Source organism: Mastigoproctus giganteus, chromosome 9, assembly GCF_048544385.1.
Source record: "Mastigoproctus giganteus isolate SK-2022 chromosome 9, ASM4854438v1, whole genome shotgun sequence".
In the NCBI taxonomy this organism is placed as follows: domain Eukaryota; kingdom Metazoa; phylum Arthropoda; class Arachnida; order Uropygi; family Thelyphonidae; genus Mastigoproctus; species Mastigoproctus giganteus.
In genome coordinates this window covers 27,385,530-27,401,315 of record NC_143583.1, presented here as the reverse complement: position 1 = coordinate 27,401,315, position 15,786 = coordinate 27,385,530, and the positions used below count along the sequence as shown (strand labels likewise).

General features: G+C 38.1%; 1 protein-coding gene across 1 annotated transcript in view; it reads left to right on the top strand.

Annotated features, from left to right (window-relative positions):
• Window positions 1-15,786, top strand: part of LOC150080120 (cell adhesion molecule Dscam1-like) — a 328,057-nt gene that overhangs the window by 241,468 nt on the left and 70,803 nt on the right. Inside the window, exon 2 of the mRNA XM_090382099.1 lies at window positions 6,144-6,485. Within this exon, the coding sequence (XP_090238225.1) occupies window positions 6,144-6,485 (342 nt within the window). The remainder of the gene's footprint in view (window positions 1-6,143; window positions 6,486-15,786) is intronic.

Below are 15,786 nucleotides of genomic sequence, written 5' to 3'. Positions count from 1 at the left end.
GTGCATTTTATTTTTGAGTACGTCGATTAAGATCAAACGTCAAGAAATGTCTCTGGGGCGTCCAACATCAGGCGAGCGTGAACTGTCATCTCATTCAACAATCCTATTGCCTACACACTACAGAAGATGGAAGACGGTTTATTTATTTATTTTTTAACGAGGTTATTTCGTTTTTTCTTTGCATCAAATTGGATGTTGGACAGTTGTTTTGATGCGCTCTGATCAATAACCCAACAACGAAGAAATCAAAATATTTTGCTTATCTCAGAGTCAATTTAGTTTCCGTATAAAATACGTGTATAATACAAAAACACAAATTGTTTATGTCTATTTTTTTATACGTTTTTAGGCATTAGTATATATGCATAATGCACCCATGATCTTCACCATGTCCATCCGCATGTAACAACTCGACTCTCAGTGGAAAAGTTTTCCTTGTAATGATATTTATTCGAGCCAATGAGAGAAGAGAACGAGGCAATTACGTCACTAAAAATGAAATTAATTATTGACAACTGCCTCCATAACGTTCACCAACCTCGTGCACGTGCTTCACTGTCTAACATTTCATATTCCATTGTAACGTTTTTTGTATATTAATGAATATTGTATATTTGTAAATAGTTTAGTAGTTTTTAAATATTTGTATAGTTTGTAAATACTTCAGTTAAATATTTTAGTCCTTCTCTTTCGGATGCAACAATATTTCTCATGCATTACGAACCTGAAGCAAAAGGCCTATTCCCAAGTGACCTATGTAAACGCAGGTAAATAATTACATAGTGATATTTATTCCACCTTGAGAATGCCGCACACAAATAAATAATTACATAGGTCATTTCCTGATTAGATATCGATCAGTGCGTTTCGACAGGTGTGTGTTTTACGTATAAAAGATTTGACTTACTCTGTATACCTCTACATTTTATGTAGAAAAGCGTGCGAGGAGGTGGGCGAGCAGGGGGGGAGGACGAAGCCCTCTAGTTATTTATTATTAAAATTATTATTATTATTATTAATTGTTCTCACGTAACAACATGACTCCCACTGGATGAATTTTCATGAAATTGTATATTTGGGCCTTTTAGAAAGATTTATAGAGCCATATTTCTTGTCGTGTGTCCTGTATCTCACAGAACAAAACACAAAACAGGATAAATCAAAATCTTACCAGTAAATCGATTCCAGTTTCAAAAATCCTTATAATAATTGCTGGTTTTCCATTACTTACGTGATCATTGACTGGCTTAATCTTTTTAAATCTCTTTTCTTCTTAAAAAAAATCAAAACAAGTGCTAGAAGAGAGTTTGTCTTTAAATATTAAATGTAGTTCTGTGCCTTTTATAATTCTTGCTGCGAGCAGTGGATACAAATCCTGAAAGCATGCCAACTCACTTGGAAAATGTCGAATTAGGTCCAAACTGCGTGAATATTATATAGGTTTGTTGTTTGAAAACTCATCAATAATGCTGTGTGCTTCATAAAACCATGAATTATATATAAATCCCAGTAAAGCTGAATAAAACCCTCTTAAACAAATACATTTGAATTTATGAGGGCATTCCGGTACATATTTTAATATTTATAGTTTTCTACGACTGAATGACAATGACTTCACAATGCGGTGTCTAATTTATTCTTCTTTTCTTGCTTGATGCAACAAAAGTAATGAAGTGATCAGAACAAAGTCGGAGATTGTGTAATGAAGTTCAATAACCTTCTAAAATTAACTCTTTTTATTTTAATAATCAAATATATAACGAAATGGGTTCCTAACCTATATAGATCTTTCATTAAGAATTATTAATATGTATTAATAATCCTTAAGGAAATTAATACATCTTGGCTTCATCATGTCCGTAAGTCCGTCCACATGTAATAACTAGATTCGTCAACTACAATAGACCTTTCAAATGAAGCACTCCTCACTTTTGACTAGTTGCCTTAATATTGCACTAGCTTTGAGACAGAAACATCGTAATAAGATCTGTTTATGTATCTGTTACTTTTAAAATTTCGTTACCATCGATTGAAAGAAAAAAAAGGGGGGGGGGGACTTAAGATTTACTATTTTAAATTTTATAACCAAATTCGACAAAATATATTTTTTTAATTTTAACTTTATTTTAATGTTATATTAATATAGGATAGTTACTTTTAAATGCTAAAACTGTGACCCAAAGGTTGGTTCTACACGATTTCAAGAATTTGTTTCAGGTTTTGTTTGAGATAAAAATAACCCGTCAGGTGGCGCTCTGTGACACTTAATGTAAACCAATTTTTTAAAAAAAGCGATTTATATATGTCGGTATTGTAGGGTTTTGCTAGACGCGTTAGAATATATGCGTAATCCGCCTATTGTCTTCACCATGTCCGTCAGTCCGTCCACATGTAATAACTCGATTCCTATTGGACGAACTTTTATAAAATTTCATTTTGGCTCTTTTAGAAAAATTTTACTTTTATAAAATTTCATTTTGGCTCTTTTAGAAAAATTTTACTTTTATAAAATTTCATTTTGGCTCTTTTAGAAAAATTTTACAAGTCCTCCCAAATTTCATTAAAATCGGGACGATAGAAATCCGGCAATTATTCTTTCTTTGTCCGTCCATCCGCATGTAATTACTGGACGAGGTGGATTTTTTTTGGAATTTTATACTTAGAGAAACATCTACAGCAATCCCAAATTTTATCTAGATTGGACCAATAGAAATCTGATAATTATTATTTCTTTAATTATTTGTTCGCCTGTCCGTCCGCTTGTTATAACTAGCCTCGCAGTGGATGGATTTTCGTGAAATTTTGTATTTGACTGGTTTGGAATCAAATTTTATTAACATCAGACTAAGTAATTTCCTTTTTTTTTTTTTTTTTTATACATATCGAAGAGGCTATCCATATACCATATATTGTAGTTGAATCACTGGATACTTTTTTTTTTTTTTTGCCAGGAGCTGATTGGTGAAATCAGTTGGAATGGTGATGGATGCGCAGAAACGAAATGCTTTCGGTTTGTGAATAAGTGTCTTTTTTTTTTTCTTCTTTTTTTTGTTATAAACATGTATTATTACTATTTTTCTAACGCGGAAATGTAATGCACTTCGTGCATTAACTAACTTGTTTATAATAATAAATTAAGATAAAAGATAAAAACTGTTTGCTTTTAATCTTTAAAATATTAATTCTTATTAAAAGCACATTTAGAGATTACAAGCAGTATTTTAATGAATCCGATTAGGTATAAATTTTTGGGAAACTAGTGTAATCCATTTGCTGAACTATTATCGTCTGAAGTATCTGTCAGACGATAATACTACTGAATGGTGAAATAAAACACATTTCTGGATAATACAATAAACAAAACACATTTCTGGATAATAAAATAAACAAAACACATTTCTGGATGATAAAATAAACACATTTCTGGATGATAAAATAAACAGATTTCTGAACAATGAAATAAACAGATTTCTGAACAATGAAATAAATACATTTCTGGACAATGAAATAAACACATTTTTGAACAATGAAATAAACACATTCTGGACGATGAAATAAACACATTTCTGAACGATGAAATAAACACATTTCTGGACGACGAAATAAATACATTTCTGCACGATGAAATAAACATATTCCTGAACAATGAAATAAACACATTTCTGGACGACGAAATAAACACATTTCTGAATTATGAAATAAACACATTTCTGGACGACGAAATAAACAACTTTTCAGAACAAAGGAATTTACATTTTAGACCTGGGAAAGTTTTGTTTCCGTTCGGGTACACCAGTTTTTTTTCTTTAAAAAAATGACAAATGGTTTAATCTTTTAATTTTATGCTTTAATTATATGATTATAATAATGTAAGAATATTATTAACTTTGCACACAATTCATTAAAAAAAATAGAAAATAAACCCCTTTTCACAAATCAGGTGATTTTTATCTTTAGTCTTAATTCGGTGCTTATAAGTAGCGAGCAGGTACATTTTTATTGGGTTTCTTTACCCCTAAATACCAAGGGCCGTATTAGTGGAGAAGCGACAAACGAAATATTAAGAATTTAATGCGCACTTTGCGCTCTTTCTATATATTTCGTCAGCTTATACCCTCCCCTTTCAACTCATCGCGTCTCTAGGTTCGTTCATTACTTCAACTGATATATTGTTAATTATCAGAGTTGTTTGGTTGCTAAGCGACCGCGTTAACTGCAGGCAGATCGTCTGTGCGTTTATCTTCATTCCTGTACTTTCATTTAAGGTAGGATTTGAATTTTACTGTCGTGGGTATTTGCTTTGTCATTCTGCTAATCAGTCTCATTTGTCCTTTATTTTGGAAATGTGTGTATGTCACGCTGTACATTGGACCCTTCAAGAAAATATTTTAATACAAGAGATTTAGCTCATAAATTGCTTATTCTGCCACCCAAGGCTTTACCATTTATTCATCTCAGTGATTCTACTTGTCTGGTTCTTGGCATTAAGCACTGAAACAACATCATGCTTGGTGCACAGTGGACGGTAATGGTCTAGGAGATGAAGTGCCAGGATGGGAGCTTTGGCGCAGTTTTAAAAGTTCACTTGGAATTTTGGGAAGTTAGCTTTTCCACTTAAATATGCTCATTACTTTTAGTTTAATTTTTATTAAGGTAGAATGCTTAGCATTCTTGGATTTCAGCCCAAAGTTCTTGAAGTCGACTGAATTTACAAAAATGTTTCGCCTTCTTGGTTTCCAAACCAGAAGGAGAAAACGTTTAACTTTTAAAATACCGATATATTACAGTGTGAAAAGTTTCTCTCACGTGGTAGGCTTGTTCTGTTTTAAATAGCCCCAAAGGAGAGATTAAAGAGATTGCTTCGTGTTCTCTAAGTTTGCCCATAACTTGAATGGGATAAAGATAAAATTTCAAACTATGTAGCATCCTGGACACTCCCATGAACAGTTTGCTTTGTTCAGAAAGTTTTTAAAGAGTTTTCGTGGTACTTACAACGAATGCTATGCGTCGTGTTATTACCGAGCACTGATGGTTGGCCAGATTGGTTCTTGTCCAGGACATTTCCTATTTCATGTACTGTAAATGATCAATGTGGCGACATATCGTCAATTCACGTGACCCAAACAATTTGGAAATGCTCGCCTATACATATGCATTCTGTTCACCCATCCACAAGGCACCAACATTTCACAATTTTCGAAAATATAAACCACATTAATATAACCAAAAAGACGCCTTCATAATTAACCAAGGATTGATGTTGACTTTATGTGGTTTCTAAGATTTTTGTCAGAGATATTGCATGTCATTAAAATCACCGAAGGCATCATAAAAAAAAACATTCGAAGGACGTCTAAATTATCAACCAGTCAGGATTAAATTTAATGTTGACGATAGCCCCATCTATACAAATTGTGTTGGGAACTGGTCAATAAAAGAAGAAAGAATAATCTAAGTAATTGCACTGTATTGGAACCTCTAAACTACCCGGATGTAAAACATTTATATGCGTGTTTTATGTCAGCTGGAGGGTATTCGGTTGAGTCAGAACTTTGAAGAAAATACTTTACGCTGATGCTCAAACTTACAAGGCGTGCTTCAGTCATGTAAAATTCATGTTCATCTTACTGAGTGGGGGTATAGAGTGCTTTCTATGAAACAGTAGCTGATTTGGCACTATAATTTTGGGGAAACCTAGTGTGAAAATGCACTTTTATATTCTTTTTAGTTGAGTCCAGGAGACAAAACTTAAAAAACAACTGTTACCATAACAACTGAAGTCTCTCTCTCTCTCTCTCTCTATCAATGAATTAACTTTAAAATAACTGGCAAACGATATCTGAGAAATGCACTTTGTCCATACCGAGTTTTTCAATCTACCCAGTTTGTATCGATATACGTGTCACCTCCACTCCATTTTCTATGAAACTTAGAGAGCGCGAGCACCAATAGTCATGCCTTATGAGCTAGTGTTGATCACCTGCTTTTTCTATAATAAAACGATAGGAGGCGCTCGCGTCAGGAAATTCTAGTGCGGTAGAATATATTGTTTATTTGAAATTTTAATATGCATGAAGCATAAAGCTCTACCCTAACTAATAATGCATAACATAATATTAAATTTCTTCTTTCTTCTATTGCAGGTGTCTTACTAACGTCAGCTCAGGTTCTGCCTGGCGACAATAAAGATGTTGTCGAAGGCGAGACGTTACGGCTGCAGTGTCGCTTCCATTCAGCACTTGTTTCTAGCACAACTCTCTACTTCTGGAGTCGAATAAATAGGAATGGTAAAGACAACGCTGCCATCAATGCTGCCGCCCTCGACCCCCATTACAGCATAGATTTCTCACCTCAGGAAGGCAAATACGACTTGCTCATATCACGGGCCCAGTACGACAAAGACAACGGACAATTCGAGTGCTGGCTAAAAGAAGGGGGCAGTGGTGTGGATATTTATAACGTTGCCTATGTTGTTACCGTCCTAAGTAAGTATCTTCTTGTGGTATTTGTTTAATAATGGCTAACCGGGGTTGTGAGCACTTTTAATGTTCTTTCAGGATAAATAGGTAGTGAGAAGAATTGACAGGATATCAAATAGTGATCCATAGATGATGGAATTACTTTCTTATCGACTATGCGAATGCGAAGTCTACTTTTCAATACCAAAATATTGTCTATAAAATATGATATTTATACACGAGTTGGGTTTACATTAGTTAAACACCTTCCTCTTGCCCATAATACAGCCGTTGCACATCTAGGCATAGACTCGACAGTTTTTCAGAGTGTCCCTGTGGTAGTGTTACCCATGCGTTGCACAATGAATCCAGTAATGCTCGCACATTGGGAACTGGATGGTGGTAGCATGGAATGTCCTTTTGCAAAACATGCTCAATTGGGTTGAGATCGCCAAGTTGAGCGGCCATGGGAGAACGGAGAATTCAGTGTCATGTTCTTGTTGGTAGACGCCAGAGTTGTCTGGATATAGTGTCATCGTAAGAGGTGTTCTTGATAGAAAGACGTTCCCAATGAGACATAGATTAATAGTGATAAGAGGACCCGAGGCATAGCACGAAAACTGTCACCGCGTCCAGTATGCCGCACACCAACAGTGCATCCAGGTGCTATGACCTCACGTTGCTTTTTCTATCACCATGATAGAGTTGGAAACGGGATTCTTCAGGCCAGGAGACAGATTTATACATTTTGGTGATCCAATGTTGGAGTTGACGTGCTCATGCAAGGCGCAGTTTCTTGTGTCTGTAACAGCCATCGACTACCATAGTCTGTACGAGCTAATGTCCGCACATAGTACATGTGGATATTGGTCTTGGTATTTCTACGTTGTACTGGATAGTTAACCGAGCCACTGTGCTGTCACTGCTGTATTACAAGATGGTAACATATTTGACTGTCCCATGATCATTCCACGTTCGAAGTCCGAAATATCTCGATTCCAGACACTCAAAAGCTGATTGTCACGTGTGTGAATTGGAATCTTATAACAGCCGTTCCTGACTTTGAGTCTTCACTAGTCCATCACGGACCAGTCCAGTCCTACAAATGGGGGATGTTGCTAATGCAAAGCCAACTCAGTGTAAAGAGTGATTTTATTCTTTCTGGATCATTCATTTTAATCTAATAGAAAATTAAAATACCTTACATAGATATTATTACTAGCGTACTATGTATATAACTAATAACTCTTGAAATCATGGTGGCCAAGTTGGAAAGGTTTGTTTCCACCTTGAAGCCGAAGGTTACAGGTACTCGTTATTTAGTGAGCATGCGTTACAAAGGAGGAGTTTGTCATGTTTCGCGTGCTCTTCAGGGGAAATTGCTTTTATACTTCATTCTGTGTGATTAAAGTTTCACATTTGTTTATTTTCGCTATTATGAATATATAAAGATCAAGGTCATGAACCATTCGTTTAATTAAGTTTGTAATAATCACGAGATAAGTTATGACTCAATCAGATTTTTTTCTGGTATTTTCAATCATTCCTGTCATTATATATTTGCACGATTTGGAAATAAATGTAGATGGGACTGTGCTTTGTTTAACTAGTTTGGTCTACTTACAGTAAGCTCTATTGAGGTTTCATTACATCCGAGTACATATTTCCCTTCTCTCATGACTTTTCATCACATTTAGCTCCATCGTTGAAATAAAAACCTTAAATACGAGGGCTGTTGAATAAAGAAAGAATGATCATAATTATTTTTCGCAACATATCTTTTTTAATCATCCATATTTTGATGGTCCTTTTTAAAGGAGTCCCTATTTGATGAAATGCATCTTACCCCAACGTTTGTGCCATCCTTCAAAAACACGCGGAAGCCTTATTTTTCAACTTGTTTTGAGAATCTCCTTCGATGTCTTTACAACTTCTTACGACTGGAGCTCCAGGACTCAATTTTTGAGATCGAATCACGTCCATCTTTAAACACTCTAAACCACCTGCGAGGTCTGCTATATGGAAGGGTAGATTCACCATAAGCCTCTTTGAACATTTCATACGTTTCAGTTGATGTCTTCTTGACATGGAAACAAAATTTGAGAGCAGCATACTGTTCCTTGCATGTCACGGCCATCGTTACTTAGGCAAAACTAAGCAGGCATAAACTTGACCGACCGCCAAGGTCACACCGTGCGCACGAGTCAATTTTGCAGTCGATATGATGCAGTTGACTTGGTCTTAAAACCTGCAGCTCGGCTAGAAATAGCAAGCAGTTCAGTTGAGGATGTTGCAAGGTCTGCTCGGCCAACTGAAGTACAGTACTTGAAAAAATATTAACATCTCCAATTTTAACAATAATACATGAGCATTTGGGAATATCCAAAGTTTGGACAGTGTAAGATGGATTCCCCAGAAAACCTTTCCATTCATGGCAAACATTAGAGAGTGGAGTCCCGTTTGGTAACCGGTAATAAAACTTAGCTACGTTTTTTATGATCCTGAATCCAGATTGGAAAGCATGCAGTGGAAGCACAGAAATCTTCAACCACAAAATAGTTTCGAACTGGAAAAGTATTGGCCTCAATATTCTCGGACTCAAATAGATTACTATTAATTGAGTACCTTGCCCCTAAAAGACTCACGGGAATATTATGCCAACTTTAAAAGCTGCAATAATTCAAATAAAATCCAATTGTTATTTTTAACCGTTCTACAGCTGTGGAATATTTAAGCGGGATGAAAAAACCCGGAGTAATTAACAAGGAAAAACCCATACTCCCTCCGTCTGAGATCGGCTAACTACATCTTCGACTGAAGAGGACATTAGAAATTCCTCCAGCATACGGGACTCGAACGAAAACATCTCAAGTGTGGCAGGTGGCGCTGTACCTTGGCGACTAAGTTGCAGTTAATTATTAGGGGATTTAAAACAATAAATAGTTAGCTAGCTTGCATTAATTTGGAAGATTGGGTTAAAAAAGAAACTTGTAAACAGCATTGCTTTGTTTACAAGTTTTGTGAAAAAAAAAACAAACTTTAATATAAAATTCACTTACCATCGAAGTCAGCCACTCCGAAACCAAATCGATTAGCTTGATTAGTTCATTGAACTCCACTCAACCACCCACTTTTTTTTATTCTTTTTCTCCCCCCCCCCCCAAGTCTGTAATTACCAGGATACGCCAGAATCCTAAAAGATAAAGAAAGTACGAGTTTCACCAAACAAAATCTGTTTCGTTTTTATTCATTTTGATGTTATGTGACAAGCAGGATTTTCTCGTCTCTTCAGAAACAAAGGTAATCTGTATTTCTTACAACAGTGGCTTAAACCCTGTCTTTGTCTTTTGCAGCAAAACGTACCTCCACCCTTCACTCTATTTACTCCTCTTGTTCGGGCAGGTATTCCCAATTTAGTACCGCGGCTTTTCTTCCTGCTGTGACAGTAAGCAAGAAGTGTAAGAGATAGACACGCATGGATGATTGATTGAAAGACAAAACACTGTTTATCAATGCACACCTTCAACAAGGATTATCATTGTATATCGTTTACATGCGCATTAATATTTAAAAAAATAATAATAATAAAACACCAGTGCCTGCAGTTTCGACTTTCTGTGTTGCTTTTGTGCGCGTGAACTACACGAAAGTATTGATGTTGGCTTCTTTTAATTAATTACTCGATGCTTTTGTTGTGAAGGCTTGTTTGTCGCATTATTTGATATTCCCTTATGAACTCAGTCATCAAGTATTTACAACTTTGTTTCGCAAATTTAGACGTCGTGACTAGATTCGAACCTGGACATTTTTCAGCCAGTGTGAGAGGACGGTGACTGTAACCGCGAGGAACCGCAGCATGTCTGTAGCATAAATTGCATATGTTCTAAAGCTGGTTTGTCTCTTTTCGGGTTGAAAAAAATTCGGAAACATCCACAAACACCTATACTTCTGCTATAAAAAAATTCATTCATCCCTGTTTGCAAAGACCTTAATAATCTTCCTCGCGTAATAGACGGGATTCGAACCCGGATTTTCCGGAGGAAAATTTTTGCGCACTACGAAGGCCTTTCTACAAAGCAGTAGTCTTGTTCCGTACCCTCCAAGAATTTGTGAACTTCTCTTTTGAATTTATTCTAACCATCCACTTCCACAACAACAGATGGAAGCCTGTTCCATCTGTTAGAGACACTCTTGTCTTGGACCATGACTTTCGAACAGTGTGCTGGTTGCCACAATCGTTAATTTAATTGTGCCAAAGGTCACATAACTATCACAGAAAATAGCCCAGAGGGAGCGATGCTACACCTACTGCCTTCCTGACAGTCGTTAAAACTAGTCCTCGCAGGAATTATTTTCAGTCCAGAGCCTAGGTGTAATGCACTCGGGCCCAGGAGTGTAAAAGGGCTGTATAATTCAACAGAGGTGAGGACCCTCTCAACCGTTATTGAGATACGGTCTGTATTATCATGTTTATCCGGTAGTGCGTGTTTTCTGAATTTTAATTCCAGTCTTAACTCGCAAGGCTTTTATTAGCGATTATATATGAATATTTTTACAATCTTATTTATTTATTCGAATTTATTATTCTCTGCAAATACACTGTGCTGCATTTTATTACGTACACCTACCTAGTAGCGTGTTGAACATCCTTTAGCCTTCAAAACAGCCCGAACTCGTCTAGGCATGGATTGAACAAGATGCTGAAAACGTTGTGCAGGAATGGAGTACCATGCAGACATGAGTGTGTCACGCAGTTCCTTGAGATTCGACGGAGGTGTAGGCGTGCAGCGAACAGCTCATCCCAAAGATGTTCAATATGATTGAGATCCGCGGACTGAGCGGGCCACTGCAGCTAAGAAAAGTCATTGTAATTGTTCCTGGAACCATTCCATAGTGATTCGGGCTTTGTGCACCGGTGCATTATCCTGCTGGAAGTAACCATCTGACTGAGGATAAACTGTCAACATGAATGGATGCACTTGGTCAGCAACGATGTTTAGGTACAATGTGGCATTCAGACGTGAATCTATGGGTATCAATGGACTGAACGTGTGCCAAGAAAACATTCCACACACAATAATACTGTCCCCACCACCTTGCACAGTAGTCGTCAGACATGACGGGTCCATGGATTCATGTTGTTTTCGCCAAATTCTGAGCCTTCCATCAACATGATGCACCAGGAACTTCGACTCGTCAGACCAAGCAACTGTTTTCCAATCCTCGATAGTCCAGTGCTGGTGTTGCTGTGCCCACAGGAGAGGTACTCTCTTGTTCTTCATTGATAACAAAGGTACGCGATGTCGCCATCGGCTGGTGTAGCTCATTCGCGACAAAGTGCGACTCGTGGTCCGCTGCGATATTTTGTTCTGCGCACCAAGGTTGCATTGTGACGTGATGTGCGACATTGTGGCCCGTCTGTTTGCTTGCACAATTCTAACCATCCTCCCCTGACTTCTCTCATCAACAAGCGATTTTCTTCCACAGGAGTGCCGTTGAGAGGATGTTTTCTGTTCGTTGCACCATTCTCGATACACCCTTGAAACTGTGGTGCATGAAAAGTTCAGGAGAACTGCCGTTTCAGAGATGCTTTGTCCAACACGTCTTGCACCTACAACCATGCCACCTTCGAAGTCCGTAAGATCACTCCTTTTCCCCATTCTTGCTATGGTTTGTACGCTTAACTGATACTAGAAAGGTTGTTCTGCTGCATTTATATCCACAACTATGGTCATGTGACTTGCACTGTTCTGGGACAAACCATTTGTGTTCACAGCAGTGGTTTATTAAGTCATAGACTGACGCCATATTGTAGTATTTCTGTCTGTGCAGGACTGGTGTCTTTTCCAGTCTGTTCATATTTTGCGTGACCCATATTGTCAATGAGTAGTGTGAAGATCATGAGGAAAAGTTTCCATCTACTGCTCCTCTTAATCACATGACAGTAATCCCATAAAACATTTGCGGGAATTTCTGGAGCGACAGTATGACATCCGTGCCGTGGCGTATCAGTGTCATCCTGGTCACCGACTTTTCATAGGTGTTTCCTTTATTCTGTCTACCTTCTGTATATAGGAGATATACCGCCTTACCATTAATTTCTGGATATCCTTCTGTTGATAGTTGGTCAGATAGTGTTAGACAGAACTCCAAATAAATGCTCGTAGCCTTTCGAGAAAAAGAGTAGTGTGATTGTGATGCTGCGATCGACGAAATTAACAGACTTCGAGTGTGGAATGATTGTAGGGCGCCACATATGCAGTCGGTTTGTACGTGGCAATTCATGAAGATCCCTAGATTGCAGTGGAAACCGCCGCAAAACGACCTGGAAATCCTTAAAGCCGACGGGAACAAGACAGCAGAACCATGCAAGGAATCAACCGCTCGGAACGCGGGTCGACGTTGTCGCAGCAGGTCGTTAGTAAGACGATTAGAACACATGTCAGCATCAGTACAGTGTACAGAATGTCGCATGATATGGGCTACCACAAGCTAGTAATTATCCCGACTAATGCCAAACACTGTCTAGCTTGGTGTAGGGCCCGTCGTTCTTGGCCCATAGACCAGTGGAAAGCTGTGTTTTGGAGTGATGAGTCACGGTACATGATCTATCTGTCTGACAGCAGTGTCTGGGTGTGGCGGTTGCCCGGAGAAAGCTACCTGTCGGACTGGATCGTCCCAAATGAAGTGTAGGCAGTGTGATGATCTGGGGCCGTTTCTGATGGTTTGGTCTGGGTCCATTGTGGTTATTTTGGAAAAAAAACAAAAAAAAAAAAAAAAACACGAATTCTGAGGTCTATCTAGACGTCCTGGACAATAATGAGAGCACGTCGGAGAAGGCCCATACCTGTATAAGCAGGACAATGCTCCGTGTCCAGATATTAATGGTAGGGTGGTGTAGAAGTGTATGAAAACTGGGATGTAAGATCACTTACAAAACTGAAAAAATTACTTCTAGTAAAATAAAATAAAAAATTCCAAGCAATTTAGAGTGAATTGCATTCCTCCCATCATTATTTATTTAAATAAATAAATGAGATATGAACGCAACTAATGTGATGCCATTATAAAGAATTATACACACTCCTGATTTGCAGTGTGACTTTCGAACAGCATGCTGATGGTCACAATCATTGAGCAATTTTTACGATATCACTAACAAGGTTATATTAAGTGTTTCCGATATTTTACAGCTTTCAGTTTGCTCCTAGGCACGTAGGAGTTCTTGAAAATTCTCTTGTAAAGGCAACGGAGATTTGACTAATGTTTCCTCTGCTGGATCGGGATCTGGAATAAATAATTTTTCTTTGTTTTTGCTAGATTTCAGATTCCATCCACTCCAGCGATTTTTACGGCCCACTTCCCATTTTGTTCGCTCGTGTGCCAATCGCTACTATATTATTGCTTTGTCTTTGACTTCTTGACATCTCTCCTAGGACTGTTTTCTTTCGTTCAATTATTGATGTCAATAGAATTCTCACCGTTCAACGTCATCTGTTTATAGACTAATTCTATCGGTGTAAGGCTCAAGGTATTGTGCTTTGCTTGTCACTACCAGATCCCATGATGTAATGGTGCACCCGGTCCGGCGATGATGGCTACGAAAAACCTCTCCAACGACAAATTGCCGAGGCGAAAAGTGCAACCGAGGGCCGATGTCAGAGTTGTGAACTCAAGATAAGGCTGCCGGGGCATGTCGACCGCTCCAGCAATTCTGTGAAATATTGATTCTTGAGAATGTGTCGCTGTTTTGCCAGTAGCTATCTCGCACCGACTTGTGCCACTAAAGAGTGCAGACCCTTCCCCTGATTTCTTTCCCCTCCTCCACAAGAATCTTAAAAATAACGGGACACGTTTTTCCATATTGACCACAACCAGTGATGTCTTTTTTGAACCACAGAATGTATAATTTCTCTTACAATATGTAGTTATTTTGGGAGAGGATTCGTGTGCAATGAAATATGATGTCCATTCACTCACCGGCCATTTCATGTAGGGAGTGAAGTTGGCATCTAAAAAAAAAAGAGAAAAAAGTATTTAAAAGAATTTACAAATATTACTAATAATATACAAAAATGGCACTTTTCATTAAGAAGGAGCAATCTGAATTGCAATGATTTACTCAGCAGTTTTCATGATCTCCATTTGCTCGAATTCATTGTCAGTCTCAAATGTACCAAATGCCACTTCATAAAGACATTTGAATTTCTCGGGATAATACAACACAATTGGAAGTTAAGATGTCTTGCATACCTCGCAGTATAAAAAGATGAATCGCTTTGTACGCCAGAGCAGTGGTAATTTGCATCTGGTCATGCAAGTCAAAGTAATAAAGTTAAGGGAGGATGTAGTAAAGATATCACGCAGTTTCAAAAGGGCATGATTGTAGGAGCTCGTGAGTTGGATGCTTCCATATCAGAACTGGCTGATCTTGTCAGCTGCTCACGGCCCACTGAGGTTAAGATGTACAAAGAGTGGTGTCTAACGGGTCAGATCCCCCACAGACAGAACTGTAAAGGATTACGCAAGATGGATGTTCGTGGTGAGCGAAAGGTACAGTGCGTTGTACGGGCTCAACGGCAGGTCACTTGCCATTGCCATCGCAATATAGTATGGGGAATGCAAGAACAATATCCCAAATGACGATGCGCCACACGCTCAAACTATAGGATTCCACATCAGAAGACCTAAGAGACACCCTCTTCTCACCACTGATCATCTTCAACAGCGAATTCTGTGGTGTGAATGACATGCTGTTTGGACACTGGAAGACTAGAACAAGTGTGCTGGTCGGATGAGTTCAAATACCTGGTGCAACGCGTCGACGGATGCCTTCATGAGTGATATAAGCAACATGAGTGCATGGTGCCCACTATCCAGGTAGGTGGTGGTGATTACTTAATATGGGACATATTTTGCTGTCAAGAACTAGGATCCCGGTCCATATGACCAACATTTCACTGGTGAGGTCTACCGGCAGCTCTTAGGAGACCGTGTGCCATGGACCCTTACATATTGTGTTTTTTCATAGACAGAAACGTGATCTTCTAAGACGATAATGCACCATGTTATCGGGCTCGCCCTGTGGATTAATGTTGGTCAAGACACTATTATAAAATTAATCGTCAGAATGCCACGTCTATGTAAGGCAGTGATATAAAATCTCGTGGAGAATATTTTGATGAAAAATTAGTATTAAACCTTACTTTGTCAGCTAATTTCAAAAAAATTAACGAAAACTTGTTATACGCTGTGGTACCAAACTTTTAGGATGGAGTGTATATGCTAACCCACGTAACATTATTATTAATGCTAGGCTTTTATTATA